At 41.4% G+C, this 18167-nt stretch overlaps 1 protein-coding gene across 6 annotated transcripts; it reads left to right on the top strand.

The window, feature by feature from the left end:
* The first annotated feature begins 65 nt into the window (after positions 1-65).
* LOC309630375 (nucleolin) lies at positions 66-9565 on the top strand. Of its 6 annotated transcripts, none has more exons than XM_082395549.1 (14): positions 66-238; positions 1329-1445; positions 2660-3137; positions 3507-3713; positions 3823-3909; positions 4094-4235; positions 4883-5007; positions 5927-6050; positions 6564-6721; positions 7217-7340; positions 7528-7661; positions 8192-8318; positions 8648-8871; positions 9053-9565. In XM_082395549.1, the coding sequence occupies exons 1-14, from the start codon at positions 221-223 to the stop codon at positions 9127-9129; spliced, it is 2142 nt and encodes a 713-aa protein (XP_082251675.1). In that variant the 5' UTR covers positions 66-220; the 3' UTR covers positions 9130-9565. The 6 variants fall into 6 exon arrangements, with proteins under 6 accessions (XP_082251675.1, XP_082251676.1, XP_082251677.1 ...); XM_082395550.1 differs by having other exon boundaries at positions 67-238; positions 2675-3137; XM_082395551.1 differs by having other exon boundaries at positions 67-223.
* The last annotated feature ends 8602 nt before the right edge of the window (positions 9566-18167 follow it).

An 18167-nucleotide genomic window follows, 5' to 3' on the forward strand; every position in this document is an offset into this window, starting at 1 on the left:
GCGAACTCTGGTTGGTCGCAGCGGAGTCACGAGGGCGCCGTCGTCGCCTTTCCAGAGGCGATTACTGGGCAGGCTCAGTCTTTCGCCTCAGTCTCGAGCTCTAGCTGGCAGCCAAGCGTACGAGCTCTGCGATCAGCGGCCGCCATCGACGTTGCTTCGTTTCCTCTGGGCTCATCTGCGCCACTCGCTCGCCACACACTCCGCAGTCATAGCAGCTATCATGGTAAAGCTTGCAAAGGTAAGAGGCCTTGCCCGCGCGAGCACGGACGTCAAGGCCTGTTTTTCGAGGAGCGCGCGCGCGGCGCCGCCAGGAGGAGGGCCTGCGCGCCGTCCCGGGCGCCTTCGAGGGCGCCATAGTGCGCGAAGTCTCGCGCGATTAGCTGGGAGGTCTCGCGGGTTTTGGCTGTGTGGTAGCGACGTGAAGAGCTTCGGCAGGTGCCGCGGATGGTGGATGCGGCGGGGAAGGGCTTGGGGGCTGAGCGCGGGAAGGGGGCGCTGGGCCCCGCACGGATGAGGCCAAACTCCTGCGACGGGCCCGAGCGGAGCCCCGCCTCCTGACGCACGTGCCCCGGCTCGCGGCCCGCCACGTGGGCCGCGCCGCGTGGGTCCTGGTGCCTGCTGAGGGCCCTGGGGCGGAGAGCGGCGGCCCACGGGGTCTCAGCTCCGGGCGGGCGGGCGGACGGCAGGTGGGCTCCGGAAGGAGGCCCTGCCGCGTGCTTTTTGCGCCGGGCTGCGCGCACATGGTGGCCTGCGACTTACCCCCACGTGGCCCTGCCGGGGATGAAAGGGGCGGGGTTGATAACCTGGGAAAGGAAAACTTAATGGAAGACTAAAGGTTAAGACGTGGATTTTTTTTTTTTTTTTTAAGATTGCCTTAATTCAAATTCAGACGAGGGTGGTGGGATTAGGTACCACAACTTACCCCAAAGGCTTTTTTAAGGTGGTTTTCCCTGGGTGAAGGGCCGTGGATTGTTAGCTGTTACAGTGGTCCGATTGTAGGCTCTATTGAAAAATTGTGCCGCGATGCAAGGTTCGATTCTGGCTGGATGTATAGTTTTTAAAATGGATGTGCTTAAAGGAGGTAGCAAGAAGAGAGAGACCGTTTTCTTGAAGTTGCGTTTTTATCGTAAGGTTGGTTTTTGAAGAACTTGACAGGAAATATGTGGGAAGTTGAGAATTCACCTGTGTTAACATTGGTATGAAGAGTAGTTTTTATGTAAATTGTACTTAACAGTATGAAGAGCGGGTTCTGAGGGAGATGACTGCAGTTTTACTCTGAAGAATGGCCTGAAATGTGGGAAGTGTAATGTGTAATGTGTCCGTTTTAGGCCGGTAAAAATCAAGGTGACCCCAAGAAAATGGCTCCTCCCCCAAAGGAGGTAGAAGAAGATAGTGAAGATGAGGAAATGTCAGAAGATGAAGAGGATGATAGCAGTGGAGAAGAGGTAATGGTATATAGTTTAACGCAGAATTGTGTTAAACTACAAAATGGAGAGTTAAAAGCACGTGATATTGGATGTCTGAAAATACTGGCAAAAAATAGGATTATATTTATTCATATATGACCTGTTGTAATGGTCCAGCGTTTCACAAAGTTTTTATTGACCTGTCAAGATACCATAAGAGTAAGTGTTTGAATGAACTTGAGAGGAAAGGTGTGGAGTTTTCATGTGCCCTCTGCAGGGCTTGGTGTGATATAATGCAATAATATATTATTAGTTTTCCACTTTGAACACATTAGCCCCATGTACCAGCTGGAGAAACAGCCTGGACAGTTAACTGTCCTGCGAGTGGCAGCTCTGAGCATTATATTTAGGTCTGAGGTTAGCCTTAACAGAGTCTTCTAGTCTCTAGGTAGGATTAATTGGTCTCTGTTATCCTATATGGGCTTGATAATACTAAACACTGTTACAATGTGTGGATTGAGGGTTGCCACCTCCCATTGTGTTAGCACTCCCAGCTACTGTTGGCTCGCTGTAAAGACAACTAATTGCTGTATTTGCTCATATTTCTTATTTAGAATTTAATAAAGATTTTATTTTGACACACATAACCTGATAAAACCAATAGTCAACAAAATGTGGTTTTGAGTGTGACTTAAATGTAGATAAATGACAGTTTTTTATCAAGCTAATGTGTTCACTCTTTGTATTAATTTTGCAGCGATTGACTGTACAGCTTGACTATTTGATGTTCATTTTCTCTTTGGTCCTAAGAAGGAGCATTCAGTGAACTTTATTCCTCCACCCACTGTGAGAGTCCCAAATAACTTAATAATACTTAACAGGTAGTTCTTTCTATGTGTAAGGCTTTTAATTACATACATCAACTCAATCCGTAAAGCAATGTATAAGGTTGAGTTATTTTCAGATGGGAAAACTATTGAGGCTTAAGATTAAGTTTTAAAACTTTGCCTAAGCCCACGCAGTGGCATCCAGACAGTCTATTTTCAGAGTCCGTGTTAGGGTGTGCTGCAGGATGAGGACTGTGGCTTCAAGCGTACAGAAGGACATGTTATTTGACCCTGTAGCTTAACTTGCTAACCTCTAGTGCATGTGGTCTTCAACTAGAGGCAGTGCTAGAATTTAGCATTCATTTATGGGACCAAGGCTCTCTGAGTTTGGAAACAGGCCTATGTTGGTTTTTATTTATTCTTAAGGTTGTTATTCCTCAGAAAAAAGGCAAAAAGGCTACCACAACTCCAGCAAAGAAGATGATGGTTTCCCCAACAAAAAAGGTTGCAGTTGCCACACCGGCAAAGAAAGCAGTTGTCACCCCTGGCAAAAAGACAGCCGCTACGCCAGCCAAGAAGACGGTTACACCTGCCAAAGCAGTAGCAACACCTGGCAAAAAGGGAGCCACACCAGGCAAAGCATTGGTAGCAACCCCTGGTAAGAAGGGAGCAGCCGCTCCAGCCAAGGGAGCAAAGAACGGCAAGAATGCCAAGAAGGAAGACAGTGATGAGGAAGATGAAGACGACAGTGAAGAGGAGGATGAGGATGATGAAGAGGAGGAGGAGGATGAATTCGAGCCAGCGGTGATGAAAGCAGCTGCTGCTCCTGCCTCAGATGATGAGGATGACGAGGACGAAGATGACGATGAAGACGACGAGGAGGAGGATGAGGACGACGAGGATGGTAAGGCATTGTATTGGGAGTCCTTGGGCTCCTGTTTGCAAGATACATTAGGGGCGAGCTGTGGGTGGTAATGCGATACTCCTGACGAATCATCCCAGGGATTCTCTGGGCTGATTGTGGTGCACTAGTGGTGCCTGTGTGGTACCCATGCATGATTGCCTGCTCCTGAGTAACATGCTTCAAACAGCTCATCCTGTATTTTTCACAGTGTAGAATTTTGCTTCCAAGTGATTTGTTAATTCTTCCTATAGCAACTAACTAAGCACACTGGCATGGACAAGATTACATTTATTTTCTTTTGGCTTTTCCTAGGACTAGGAATAGAACTGGGATAATTCTGAGTTTTTGACTAGGTGGCTTCTCTTTCAGACTCTGAAGAAGAAGCTACGGAGACTGCACCAGCCAAAGGAAAGAAAGCTCCAGCAAAAGCTGCTCCTGTGAAGGCAAAGAGCACTGATGAAGATGAAGAGGATGACGATGAGGATGAGGAGGATGACGAGGAGGAGGAGGATGAAGACGAGGAGGAGGAAGAGGATGACGAGGAGGAGGAGGAAGAGGAGGAGGAGGAGGAGGAAGGTAATCAAGTTAGATTCTGAAGTACATTGGCATGAGTTTTGTTTAAAGGAGATGCTTGGGTATGTGTGGCTACTTGTGGATGACATAGATTGTTTGCAATCTTGACCAGAACTTGTCAAAGAAGCACCTGGAAAACGAAAGAAGGAAATGACCAAACAAAAAGCAGCTCCTGAAGCCAAGAAACAGAAAGTGGAAGGTAACTTAGAGAATTGGGAGGTTGGGAAATAACATGTAATAGCACAAGTGATGAACAACAAAGGGACTTAATACTGAAACCTGATGTTATATTGCAATGTGCTGATGTGCTATGTACAGAAATAATTTGACTAATAGTCAAATATACTGGAAAATAGACTAATTTGAGTAAATTTTTTGTACAGCCACAGAACCAACTACATCTTTCAATCTTTTTGTTGGAAACCTGAACTTCAGTAAATCTGCTCCTGAATTGAAAACGGGTATCAGTGACCTTTTTGCTAAAAATGATCTTGCAGTTGTTGATGTCAGAATTGGTGTGTCTAGGTAAGTATGGGGGAGCTACGCCGTAGTTCTGCATGATACTCGTGGGTCTGCTAATGCTTTTTCCTTCCCCTTTTAGAACCATAGCCCATTATCCTTAAATGTGAGTATGTTAAAGTCTTCAAAGATTAGACATTAATGAATTAAATCATTGGACTATCAAATTGTAAAACCCCCAAATTGAAATTTCCCTAGTCTTCCTTAACTTTTGATATAGCACGGTCTAGTTTCTAATAATGAGATTTGATGCTTATCCTAGAAGTATCTATTAGACCTGAGAAGCCATAATAGTGAATGCTTTTAATCAGACAGGATTTTCCTATCTTAGTGCTTAAACAGGTTTTTTTGTCATCTGCTATCAGTTGTTAAGGCCAGTGTAACTAATGAAGATCTCAGAGGTGAACTTGCATCAGGTCTTGGTACTTAGATCCTGCCCTGTAGCCTCAGCTTAAAAGAGCCTGACTCAATTTTGTTAATTGTATAGGTGCTTTTTAATCGTTGCTTGCACTGTCATATTAGTGTTACTGTTGCCCAGAATATGTGTTACGTGGCTCTTGTTTGGTGGGTTTTTTTGTTTTTTGTTTTTTCCCCCCACCTGTAACTTTTTTTTTTTTTCTTTTTTTCTTTTTTTTGTCCTCTTTGCCTTAAAGGAAGTTTGGCTATGTGGATTTTGAATCTGCTGAAGATCTGGAAAAAGCCTTGGAACTCACTGGTTTAAAAGTCTTTGGCAATGAGATTAAACTAGAAAAACCAAAGGGAAAAGACAGTAAGAAAGGTATGTAAAGCTTTAGGTAGTGGTGATACTTGTTAATGGTTATGTATTTAATCTAATGTAGACAAGCCAGGGTAAGTAGTTTAACTTTTTTTCCTTTGGCTTCCTCATAATGTTGTGAGGATTAAATGAATTAGAATGTTAAATGTTTACAACAGGGCCTGGCACTGCTTGCTAGACTTAATCAAAAAATAATTGGTTAGATGTACCTAAATTAATACAGAGTCCTTTCCTCACTGGACCTAGAGCAGATCCCTAACTACTCCTTTTGCATCTTTTACCCTTCTCTGTATGCACTTGTCACATTTCAAGTGTGTGTTTTTATGATCTTTTTATTTTTTAATTTTTTAAAGTAAAAAAAAATTTTTTGGCCGTGCCGTGCAGCTTGCGGGATGCTAGTTCTGCGACCAGGGATCGAAGTATGCCCCCTGCAGTGGGAGCTCGGAGTCCCAACCACTGGACCGCCAGGGAATTCCCAACACTTTTTTTTTTTATGATCTTTTTAACTGGAAAATACTGAACATCTCCTCTCTATATACTACATAATATTTAGCTGTATTTTAAATATTCAGTGCATAGTTTGTTGTCAGCTGTGACAGCAATTTGTTTTGCCACTGCTATATCTCCATAATAGCAGAGTGCCTCCTACATTGTAGAATCTCTTTTTTTTTATTTTTAACCTTTTTATTTTTATTTCTTTGGCTGTGCTGTGTGGCACGCAGGATCTTAGTTCCCTGACCAGGGATCCAACCCGTGCCCCCTACATTGGGAGCGCAGTCTTATCCACTGGACGGCCAGGGAAGTCCCTCAAAATTATTTCTTAAACAGAACTTTTACATTGGTCAGTCTTTGGTGATCTTTGTGGGGAAAATGGTCTTTTAAGCCATCCAGTTCATTTTTGTGTTTTTGTTTTTTAATCTAGATCGAGATGCGAGAACACTTTTGGCTAAAAATCTTCCTTATAAAGTTACTCAGGAAGAATTAAAAGAAGTGTTTGAAGATGCTGTGGAGATCAGATTAGTCAGCAAGGATGGGAAGAGTAAAGGGTATGTTTCGTGTCTACTGCAGTGTTTCGTTAAAATCAATGAACTTTACTAATTTATAAAAGAAATGCTGATTTAATGTTCCTGTGTTCGTGATTTTGGGCAAATTAATTATTCTGTAACCTACGTCAGTCACCCATCTGTACAGTGGGGATGATGTACTTTAAGTGATAAAATAGAGTGATTTTGTTATAAGATGAGCTAATGTATAAAATACTACGTATGTGCCTAGCTTACAGTAAATGTTTTGGAAATAATTAATTGTAGTGAGGTGGACTTACTGTGAACAAATTTTCTAGAAGTGTTTGGCAAACTTTCTGTAGTGGGAGGAAAGTTTAAATTGAAAAGTGGAAGATGGCAGAAACCTTGAACATTTCAATTACTATAAAACAAAGGACATTTTTATTGTACTCATCTGAAATTAGGGGCATATTGCTGAAATTAAAAACATTTGTGTTAGAGAATTAATATGGTTTTAAAAATCAAGTGAGTTCTTAACGTTTTTTCCTTTTGTAGGATTGCTTATATTGAATTTAAGACAGAAGCTGATGCAGAGAAAACCTTGGAAGAAAAGCAGGGAACAGAGATAGATGGGCGATCCATTTCCCTGTACTATACCGGAGAGAAAGGTCAAAGTCAAGACTATAGAGGTGGAAAGAATAGCACTTGGAGTGGTAAGAATTTATAGGCTTCCTGCGGGGTTCTGGAATTGATGGAGGGAAAAGAAATCCTTTGCATCTTTGTACTTTATAAAGTTGACTGATAAATTGGATATAGATGTAGATCAGCAAGTTATACCTGTATTTGTAATTGAGTGTCTTGAATGAGAGCTATATGAAATCTTTGTACTAGAACACAGATAAATCTAGCTTCCTTTGCACGTTTTATACTGTAAAGGACTTAGATCGTGTGCATTTAAAAATTAGAATATGCTAGGAAGACACAGGGCTGCAGTCAGCTTACATCTGAACAGTAGGAGTGGGAGGAAGCAGCATGTTAACAGTACATAGTAGGTACTTGATATGTTGAATACCAGGTAGGGTTCCACTTATATCAACATTGGTGTGTTAACTCTCCCAAGCTCAGAAATTCTTTAAGAACAATGTATAGCTGTGACTGTAGTTGGGAACTACTGCTTCAGTCTTAATTTGACATGTCTTTATTTGTAGGTGAATCAAAAACCCTGGTTTTAAGCAATCTCTCCTATAGTGCAACGGAAGAAACTCTTCAGGAAGTATTTGAGAAGGCAACGTTTATCAAAGTGCCCCAGAACCAGAATGGCAAATCTAAAGGGTAAAATAATTAGTATCTTTATGTTGTCAGTTACAGGCTTTTAAGAGTATCTTGTGGAGGTAAAATCATGTTCTCCTGGCCATTAGTAGAAGCTGCACCGTTTAAGTATTTCAAGAAAAAGGCTTGGTGGCATCAGAGGAGCTGTGCGCTTGGTAACTTACTCTAAATGTTGACTCTTTATCCTCAGGTATGCATTTATAGAATTTGCGTCATTTGAAGATGCTAAAGAAGCTTTAAATTCATGTAATAAAAGGGAAATTGAGGGCAGAGCCATCAGGCTGGAGTTGCAAGGACCCAGGGGATCACCTAATGCAAGAAGCCGTAAGTTACTTCATTAACAAGATGCTGTGGTTGCGTCCTCAGATCTAGAACGTTTCCGTTGCTGCTGAGTAAATGATACTGGATATGATGATTGATTATCTGAGAAATAACTGATGAAATCTCAAGAAAAGTCCTCTAGATAGTCAAGTTCTGATCCAGCTAAGTCAACACTGAGCAGCATATTTGCCAGGGGTTTACTGTCTTACATGGTGTTTGTAGCTGCCTGGTTTAGAACTACTTTCACTTGCTTGGGTTGCTGCTTCTCCTGTTTTCCATAAAAGATTCTCAACTGCTCTGGTGATCAGTGTAAACTTGACATGGCATTTGGTCTAAGCCCTTTGCTTTAAACGTTAGTTGACCAAGTTGCTTTTACCTGCTTTTCCTCAGACACTCAAGGTGAAAGGCTACCTTTTGCTAAGATGAGCATTCTTAGCCAGTAGTCAGATACTAGACTGCAACATGCAAGTCCAGCATGTTGTTATGAATTGTGACTTTAATAAAAAGTACAATTTTTATTTTTTCTTTCCCAGAGCCATCCAAAACTCTGTTTGTCAAAGGTCTGTCTGAGGATACTACAGAAGAGACATTAAAGGAGTCGTTTGATGGCTCTATTCGTGCAAGGATAGTCACTGACCGGGAGACTGGATCCTCCAAGGGGTAAGTAAGATGCAGGGGACGTGTGGCGTCCACCAGGTGGAGAGCTCCCACCTAAGACGTCTTCTCTTTGAGCTCCTTTCTGTCGATCGGTGACAGTTTAGGATTCGCACGAGAAGAAGAGACAATTCACAGAGCTAGCATTGTTGCCTTCTGTTTTCACAGAGGTATATTCAGCTGTTTTGTGGGACATTCTGTTTCAGTTTTCCATAGGGAACTGCCCTCACCTGGGTCTTTTCCCAGTTAAGTATCACCATCCAACATGTGAGAGTAACTTGGCATTTGTTCCATGTGTTGGCTTTATAATGAGCAATTTCGTTTGGTGTTTTTAGGTTTGGTTTTGTAGACTTCAACAGTGAGGAAGAGGCCAAAGCTGCCAAGGAGGCCATGGAAGATGGTGAAATTGATGGAAACAAAGTTACTTTGGACTGGGCCAAGCCTAAGGGTGAAGGTGGCTTCGGTGGCCGAGGAGGAGGCAGAGGTGGCTTCGGTGGCAGAGGTGGTGGCAGAGGTGGCCGAGGTGGATTTGGTGGCAGAGGCCGGGGAGGCTTTGGAGGTAAGGAGCAGGGTGGCCTGCCCAGCTGTGTACACTGGGTAGCACGTGGCTGTGCACTTCGGAGCCTGAGCCTGCAGGTCCAGGTTCCTGCATCAGTCCCCACGTCCTCACTCATCTTGCTGGGGAGGGGATAACTGGCGGCTTTGCAGCCACTCTTCAATGATGGCTTGCCTTCCTGCAGGGCGAGGAGGCTTCCGAGGAGGCAGAGGAGGAGGCGGAGACCACAAGCCACAAGGAAAGAAGACGAAATTTGAATAGTTTCTTCTATCCCTGTCTTTCCCTCTTCCATTTGAAAGAAAGGACTCTGAGGTTTTTACTCTGTTACCTGCTCAATGACGGAGCCTTCTGAGGACATTCCAAGACAGTATACAGCCCTGTGGTCTACTTGGAAATCCGTATAGATAACATTTCAAGGGAGATAACCCTGTTGGTGTTGACTGGATATTCGTAAAAACTTTTTAAAGAGATGAGTGATAGAGCTAACCCTTATCTGTAAGTTTTGAATTTATATTGTTTCCTCCCATGTACAAAACCATTTTTTTCCTACGGAGTTTTTTGGTTTTGGTTTTTTGTTTTTGTTTTTGTTTTTTTTGCGTTGGTGGGTTATAAAGGAAAGCAGAATGTTTTATCATGATTTTTGCTTTAGCAACTTTGGGACAAATTAAAAGTCCTAAACTCTGGTGCCAGACTTGTACTTCCTGTCCTAGAGAGTTTCTCCTGGAATATCACTGAGAGTGGAGCATGGCAAATCAGTTGTGTCGCTCCAGATCTCCTCCACCCCCCTGTGAAAATGCTTACGCTTTGGTTTCAAGTATCCCAGCCATAAGTTTTGGTGAAATGGCTGGTGAGGTGACCAACTTTCTGCAGCCCTGTGTATGTCACGTGAAAGGCTCATTGGAAATCCGCTGTGGCCTTATCCCACTTAGAAACAGGCGTGAGGGGTCAGGTGTCCTGAAAAAGTGCTTTGGAAAGAGGGCCAGGAGCACTTTGGTCTGGCCTCCTATAGATATGCATGCGAGAGCAATGACTGATGAGTGTAATTCCTGCTGGACGAATGGGCCACAATGGAGGCTTTGGGACTGTGAGGCTGGAGAGGAAACTACCAGTCTAGCCAGTGGACCTACTATCTTTCGTAATTCCCCCAGCACCCTCGGGTTAAACCAACAAGAAAGGCCTTTGGTTTTGCACTGTGATGAGAACGCAGACATTCTGGCTTATTAAGCATTCCCTGCCCACCCCCCACTTCCAATTGAAGGTCATATGAAAGGCCTAGGTCAAGCGATTAACATGATATATTTAGTGGAAAAATGATGCGCAAGATGGTACAGAATGAAAGTGCCAACTCAAGAGTATGGTACTGGTAGACTAGAGGGCAAACTAAAGGATTTGAATTAGTTTTGTCCTGGTTATGAGCTGCTGGCAGGATGAGGGAATCTAAACCTTGCGCATATCATGCACCACTCACCAAGTCAAGTCCGTTGTAAGTACTAAAGGCGCAGACCAGGACAGATAACCTGGTTTGAAGGGGGGGAAGATTGGAAGTTTGGGTGCTGCTGGGAAGAAAAATCAAGCCAGCAGAGGGACATCCTCTGGTCAGGCAAACCTAAAAACTAAAATGAACCATTGGAGAGCCTACTGTATAGCTCAGGGAACTCTACTCAGTGCTCTGTGGTGACCTAAATGGGAAGGAAATCCAAAAAAGGGGGGATGTATGTATACGTATAGCTGATTCACTTTGCTGTACAGTAGAAACTAACAACATTGTAAAGCAACTATACTCTGATAAAAATTAAAAAAATAATAAAATGAACCCTTGGCATCCTATATTTTTCTAGAATTAAAAGTTTAATTAGTTGGAGCCCATTAGGGCTACTCATGAGTTAAAGTATGTTACGTCTTAAAGCAACGCTGAGTAGAGTATTAGCTGAGCAAGTGAAAAGTTATGTCATTAATGGCAACTCAGTCTGTCCCAAACTGGAATTTGAAGAAGGGGCCTGTGAGATTGGTCTTTGGGTCTGCAGGGCCTTCTTCATTACGCTGCAGCTGTTTTCTGGGTTTAAACCTGAAAGCCTAGTAGACTCTTTGGCCATCTAGGAACATGAATTAGCATTTGCCAGCTTGGCAGAGCCAGTGCTTATTCAGTACTTGTATTAACTTTTAAGACCCTGTGGTAGTGGGGTGTTGGTGGGTTCCCTTTGGCAGGGGGCGCTGAACCTAACCCTGCTAGCAGCGCAGTTGCAGGAGTTCTTGCCTCCTAGGGTAGGGCCTGCATTGAGATAGAAGTCTGAACCCACCTTGCAAACGCACTGGCAGCTAACAGTGCTGATACTGTACCCATAGTGTGCCAGGCTTTTATCTCAGCCTCTCTGTAACTTGCTGTGGGGCAAGACAAGAGCAGAAAAACAGGATTCTTTCTTCCGAACTGCTGTTTTTCTTTCCTCTCAAGTGAAGGAAACAGTCCAGCCCTGTGTATTACTAGTTATTCCAGCCAGGGGTATTATGCTGACTTCCAGTGGAAGGAAGATGAGGATGGAGAGTGGTTACCCTTTCGGATGGCAGAGGAGCTCTAGGACTTGCACGTAGGGAGTCCTGCAGACTTCTTAATCCTAGGCCTCCCTGCTTCCTCTGGTTTCTGGTTTGGATTGGGTGAGGGTTTTGCAGCCATTTTAGAAAAGCAGCTCCCTACGGCAAATGGTTGTCGCCACTTCCATCATTCTTCCAGCAGGTGGCAGCACATCCACAAGGATGTGGACACCTGACAGAGGCGTCAAGAAGGAAGCCGAAGATTGTTTCAGGCCAATGGGTCTTCAACTCCAAACTCAGTTTAAGTAGTGATAGGGTCTGGGACTCTGCAGGAAGTGCACTCAGCACACAGAGATGGTGTGGACTCCCCGCCAAAAAAGTGGATTCCGGTTGGGTACAAGAACCACAGTTTGTTGAATGCTTGTCCCGTGCTCTTATCTCAGTGCTGTCCCATTTACCCATACTTGGCCCACTAATTACTTCATTGTAACTCACTCTTTGTCTGCCCTCAGCCTTAAAAAGTGCCAAAGCTTTTCTCATCCCAAAAGAGCTTGTCTGCGGAGCCTACCTCCCTGCCTAGCCGTTCCCTCTAGCCTTTATTGCCAGACTTCGAGAAGGACCACACTCCTGCCTCCCACTTTGCCTCCAGCAGCGTGGCTTCTGTCCCCACCTCAGCACTGAGTTCGTTACGGGTGCCGGTGACCAAAGGCTGCAAATCCAGTCGTTGGTCTTCCCCTAGTTTATGGCTTCCCCGCAGCACCTGACATTCCTCCTGCCCGCCTGCAACGTCCTCTTCTGCCACAGGAAAGGGGTGGAGGGTCTGTGACAGTAGGCCGGGATGAAGAGGGATGAGAACGAATAAAGCTGGAGTAGAGCCTCTCAACAGGATTTTATCCAATTAATCTATATGAGCCAGTGGCTGTTCCTCCACATCAGGTAACCCTGTCATTGGAGGAGAAAGACTCTCCTGCTGGTCCTTCTACATGGAAATGTGAAAAGAACACTTGTGTTCCTGCCAACCTCTGAGTGGAGGGTGTTGGTTTTATTTACTGTTCTGTCCCATGGGCCTAGGACAGTCCCTGACACACAGTAGGTATTCAGTAGGTAATGAATCCTGGAGAAACTCCTTCCCCCAACTGCAGGAAACCTATGGCAGCAGCAGGAGGGACTCTAAGGCCAGGAGTTCTTAACATACATTTTTCAAGTTCTTAACATTTTTGTGTTGGGAGTTCTTTTCGAGTCTGGTAAAGCTTCTGAAACCTTTTCAGAGTAATGTTTTCAAATACTTTTTTTTTTTTTAAAGCGTAAGGGAAATCAAGTATATTGAAAAAAGTTTTTAAAATATTAAAGTACATTATTTGTGATAGAATTGTGTATGTGTTCACTAATACATTAGGTAAGATGTATTTACATTTTTAAAATTTGTAGTTGCTTTACAATTGTACAATGAAGTGAATCAGCTATATGTATACATATATCCCCTCCCTCTTGGACCTCCCCCTCCACAAGATGTATTTACATTTAAAATACAGTTAGGGAGTTTGGTTCTGGTAATGATGGATTGGCTTATAACAGGCTAACCCTCCTGTTGATAATTATAAACTCGACAAAATACAAGAATCAACTTTTGAAGGTGTTGAAGACCAAACAATACCAGATAGAAACTGGAGCAGAGCCCATCCTTGAAAGAAGGTAAGGACATGGGAGGAGATACATGTTTAACCAGCTTTCCCCTCGAGGGTACCCCACCCTGCACCCCGATTAGCATGAACTTTTGGGCATAGAGTTTAAGCAGAAAGGGAGTCTTGCTAAACTGAGAAGTCAGGTTGGAGTTTGAGTCTGGAAACTTTCCTGAAGATGAGGGAGACAGAAGAGAAAGCCATAAAATATGCATACTAGTTGCCTTCAAATTCTTGGCTGAATCCTAAATTGATAAGCAGGGCAAGAGTCTCATGAGCACAGGGGAAAACAATGGAAAGGTGAAATAGCTGGCTACAGATTCTAGCAAATACCTGGTGCTGGAGAGAAGTTTGGAGTTCAAGTTCTGCCCAGTTAGAGGTGTTTGATAAACACCAAACTTTTCTTTGAAACTCGGAAGAATCATACTTTAGAAGTAACAGCACGTTCCAGGCCCATGGATTAAGCCCTAGGACTAAGGGCAAAATGCAAAACTAAAATAGACTCACCCTAACACAACCTAAAGCCTAAAACTAAGCCCCCATGTAATCAATGGGGGAATCTGTTGGGAATTTAATTGCCTGCTAGAACAAAATCCAACAGTGTTCCGGGGAAGGTAACAATCTAGACTGCAATATGTCATACATAATGTCCAGTAAGAAAAAGGTAACTAACTATACGTGCAATGAAGTATGAAAATGTCCACGATTGAGAAAAAAAGCAAACAACTCATGTTGAAATTTGTAAGCAAGGACTTTAATCGTCGTAAATATGTTAAAGAATTTATAGGAAAAGATAAATGAAGAAATGGGGAATTTCTGGAGAGAAATGGAGACTCTAAGAACCAAATGGAAATCCTAGAACTGAAAACAATATATTAAAAAATTCACTAGAAAGGCTTAGCAGCAGGAGGAAGTATCAGTAAACTAGAAGATAGACCAATAGTAATATAGAGGTCAAAACATGCTACCCCCAAATATGATATAGCATATTAAATATTTCAAGTGGAAGGAATTTGAGAAACAGCAGGTGCACGAAGGACTTACAGAGCTTCCCCTGAAGCAAGTCATAGAACCCTCATATGAGAGGTGCCCACCTTATACCCGGAGGAAAGGATCGACCTTATCTCTGAAGACAGAGGGACACCAAGAGGGAATTTGAAGGAGCAGGCCTTGCTGTTTCCCCCAGTTTACTACACTCAGTTTATACCCTTTTTTGGGGGTTCTATCATATTTTTCCACAACTCTCCACCCTTCAAATCTAACATAAAAATACTAAGGTTCAGCCACTTCTTCAGGTCTTCATTTCCTTATGAAGGCTCCCACGTCATGTAAGACTTATATTAAATAAATTTGTATGCTTCTCTCTTTTTAATCTGTCTTTTGTTACAGAGCTCCAGCCAAGAACTTAGAAGAGTAGAGGGAAAAGATATTTTTCCTCCCCTACATGATCCAAACTGAAGCTCAAAGAGAAAAAGTTGGGAGAAAAATGAACAGAACCTCAATGACAATACCAAACTGTCCATCATGTGTAATTGAGTCCAAGAAGGAGAGGAAAGAATGAGTGGGCAGAAATAAATCTCTTAGAAAAGTAATGGCTTAAAAATACCTAAATTGATGAAAAACAACCTACAGACCCAAGAAGAAAGTCATACACACCTCAGCACATCATAACTGAATTGCTGAACAACAAAGATAAAGCCAGGCAAGAAAGACCCATTATGTGCAAAGGAACATCTGTAAGAATGATGGGGGCGTCCCTGGTGGCGCCGTGGTTGAGAATCTGCCTGCCAATGCAGGGGACACGGGTTCGAGCCCTGGTCTGGGAAGATCCCACGTGCCGCGGGGCAGCTGGGCCCGTGAGCCACAATTACTGAGCCTGCACGTCTGGAGCCTGTGCTCCGCAACAAGAGAGGCCGCGATAGTAAGAGGCCCGCGCACCGCGGTGAGGAGTGGCCCCCGCTTGCCACAACTAGAGAAAGCCCTCGCACAGAAACAAAGACCCAACACAGCCATAAATAAATAAATAAGCAAATACTTTAAAAAAAAAGAAAAATGATAGCTAAGTCTCATCAGGAAAATTATAAGACAATGGATGATATCTTTAGAGTGCTAAAGGAAAAATATCAATCTAGAATTCTAAATCTATAAGGTGTTCTTCAAAAATAAAGGAGAAATAAGTCATTTTCAAACAAATGAAGCTGAGAGAACTCATCACCAGTAAGTACACTTGCATTTCAAAAAATGCTAAAGAAAGGTTTTCATGCCGAAAGGGAATGATATCGCATGGTAAACTGCATCTTCCAGAAGAAATAAAGAGCACCGGAAATGGTAAATAATTTACCCTTTGAGAGACTACTGTCTAAGGCAAAAATCATACACGTATATTCTGGGGTTTATAATATATGTAAAAGTAAAGTACATGACAAAAATAGCACAAACTAAGGGAAGTAGGTCAATGAAGTTATATGATTTTAAGATTCTAGTATTACACTTAAGCTAGTATAATGTTAATTTAAGGTAAACAGTGATAAGTTAAAGATGAGTATTGTAATCCCTAGAGCAAACATTAAATAAAATAATACAAGGCAATAGAGAATATGGAATATTAATTCCAACGATGTGAAATGTTAAAAAATAACCCCAAATAAGGTAGAAGAACAAGGATTAGATGGGATACTAGAAAACAAATAGTGGAATGATAGTTTATTTAAACTCAATCATACCAGTAATTACAGTAAGTGAAGATGGACTAAACAAAAGGTAGAGATTGTCAAACTGGATGAAAAACACAAGAACTAACTCTAGGCTGTTTACAAGAGGCGCCCATTAAATACAAAGAAAAAGGTTGACAGAAAAAGATGGAAAGGGATATACCATGAAAACACCAGGCGTAAGAAATCTGTTGTGGCTATATCAATGTCAGACAAAGTAGATTTCAAAACGAGGAGTAGAACCAAAGATAAAGAGCATCGTTTCATAATGAAAGAAAGGTCAATTTATCAGAAATGTATAGCAATCCTGAATGTATATTAATAAGTCTTACAATATGTGAAGCAAAAATGGACAGAGCTAAAAGGAAAAATAGACAAATTTGCAAATCACAGTTGCAGATTTTAACACTTCTCACTTAGTAATAGATAAAGTAAGTAGACAAATATCAGTAGTGATGTAGAAGAATTGAACACTATTTAGCCAATTAGACCTAACAACGTGAGGATACACATTCTTTTCAAATGCACATTGAACATTCACCAAAATATTCTAGGCCACCAAACAAAGCTCAAGAAATTTCAGACTGAAAAACATATGTAGCATATTCTCTGACATAATGGAAATAAATTAGAAATCAATAACAAGACATCTAGAAAATCCCTAAATATTCGGACATTAAGTGCACTTCTGCAAAACACTTCTGAATGGGTCAAAGTAGAAATCAAAAGAAAAATTAGATGATATTACAAAGTGAATGATAATGAAAACACATTTGGGATGAAAATAAAGCAGTGTTTAGATGGAAATTTATAACTTTAAATGCTTTAGAAAAGAAAGGAAAAAGATTTTAAATTAATGATCTAAGTTTCCACCTTAAGGTAAAAAAGGAAGAGAAAATTAAGCTCAAAATAAGCAGAAAAAGGAAATAATAAAAATAAGAATGAAAATTATATAGGAAAATCAAGGCAAAAGTTGGTTCACTGGAAGGGTGAAAAGGATTAGTGTAACTGATAGCAAGACTGATAAGAAAAAAGAAATGAAAAAACAAATAGCCAATAAATTTAACAACTTAGACAAAATGAGCAAATTCTTTGAAAACACAGCTTTCCAAGACTGACACAAAAAGAAATGGAACATCTGAATAGCTAATCCCTACATCTACTGAAGACATTGAACTCATCATTCAAAACCTTCCCACAAAGAAAATCCCAGGCCCACATGGCTTTGTGAGTAAATTCTATCAAATGTTTAAAGAAGAAACAACACCAATCTTAACCTATTTCAGAAAATATAGGAAGGAATAATTTCCAATCTGTTTTGTGAGCGCTGATACCAAAGTATGAGGACATTACAAGAAAAAAAACCCAATATCCTTCATGAACATAAACATAAAATCCTTTTAATATTAGCAAGTTAAATGTAGAAATATATTAAAATGATAATACATCATGACCAAGTGGGGTGTATCCTTAATTCAAAGTTGATTAAGATTTGAAAATCAATGTAATTCACCACATTATAGGATAAATGAGAATATACAATTGTCCAAATAAAAGTAAAAAGAAATTTGTCAACATTCAATAATCAACGTTCATAATAAAGTTTGACAAACTTTAACAAACTGATGAACATCTATGAAAAACCTACCACTAACATCATGTTACATAGTGAAATGTCAAATATTTTTTCCCTAAGATAACGAACAAGGCAAGGATGTCTGCTCTCATTATTTCTACTTAATATTGTATTGGAAGTCCAGTGCAATTAGGCAAGGAAAAGAAATAAAAAGGCATAAAGATTGGGAAGCAAGAGGGAATTCACTGGTGGTCCAGTGGTTAGGACTTGGTGCGTTCACTGCCAGGACCTGGGTTCAGTCCCTGGTGGGGGAACTAAGATCCCACAAGCCGCCCGTGGTGTGGCCAAAAAAAAAAAAAAAAATACTGAGGAGCAAGAACTAAAGTGCTTTATTCACACATGATATGATTGTCTATGTAGCAAAATAACAAGAAATCTGCCAAAATAACTACTATCACTAAAAAGCAAAATTTTTATAAAGTTTACAAGGATTTATATAACAAGGATCAACATATAAAAACCAGTTGTATTTATGTACAAAGCATTAAGCAATTGGAAAATTAAAAAAAATTTAACTACAATTTATAATTGCATTACTAAAAACAAAATACTTAAACAAATTTAATGAAAGATGAGCAGGACATTGTGAAAAGAAATTAAATAAATAACTGGAGAGATACACCATGTTTGTCGATTGGAAGACTCAATATTGTTAAGATGTCAATCTTCTCCACATTCATAGATTCAACCCAATCATCATAATCTCAGCAAACTTTTTTACGGAAATTGACAGCATAATTTTTTTTT

Source organism: Balaenoptera borealis (assembly GCF_965194805.1).
Source record: "Balaenoptera borealis genome assembly, chromosome: 6".
NCBI lineage: Eukaryota > Metazoa > Chordata > Mammalia > Artiodactyla > Balaenopteridae > Balaenoptera > Balaenoptera borealis.

Bases quoted from the DNA above. Each gene is read 5' to 3' on its own strand.
- LOC309630375 (XM_082395553.1), top strand. From the start codon at position 1,063: ATGGATGTGCTTAAAGGAGGTAGCAAGAAGAGAGAGACCGTTTTCTTG. The intron at 1,132-1,328 runs GTTGGTTTTTGA...TGTCCGTTTTAG, and splicing joins AGTTGCGTTTTTATCGTAAG to GCCGGTAAAAATCAAGGTGA. The intron at 4,236-4,882 runs GTAAGTATGGGG...TTTGCCTTAAAG, and splicing joins GTCAGAATTGGTGTGTCTAG to GAAGTTTGGCTATGTGGATT.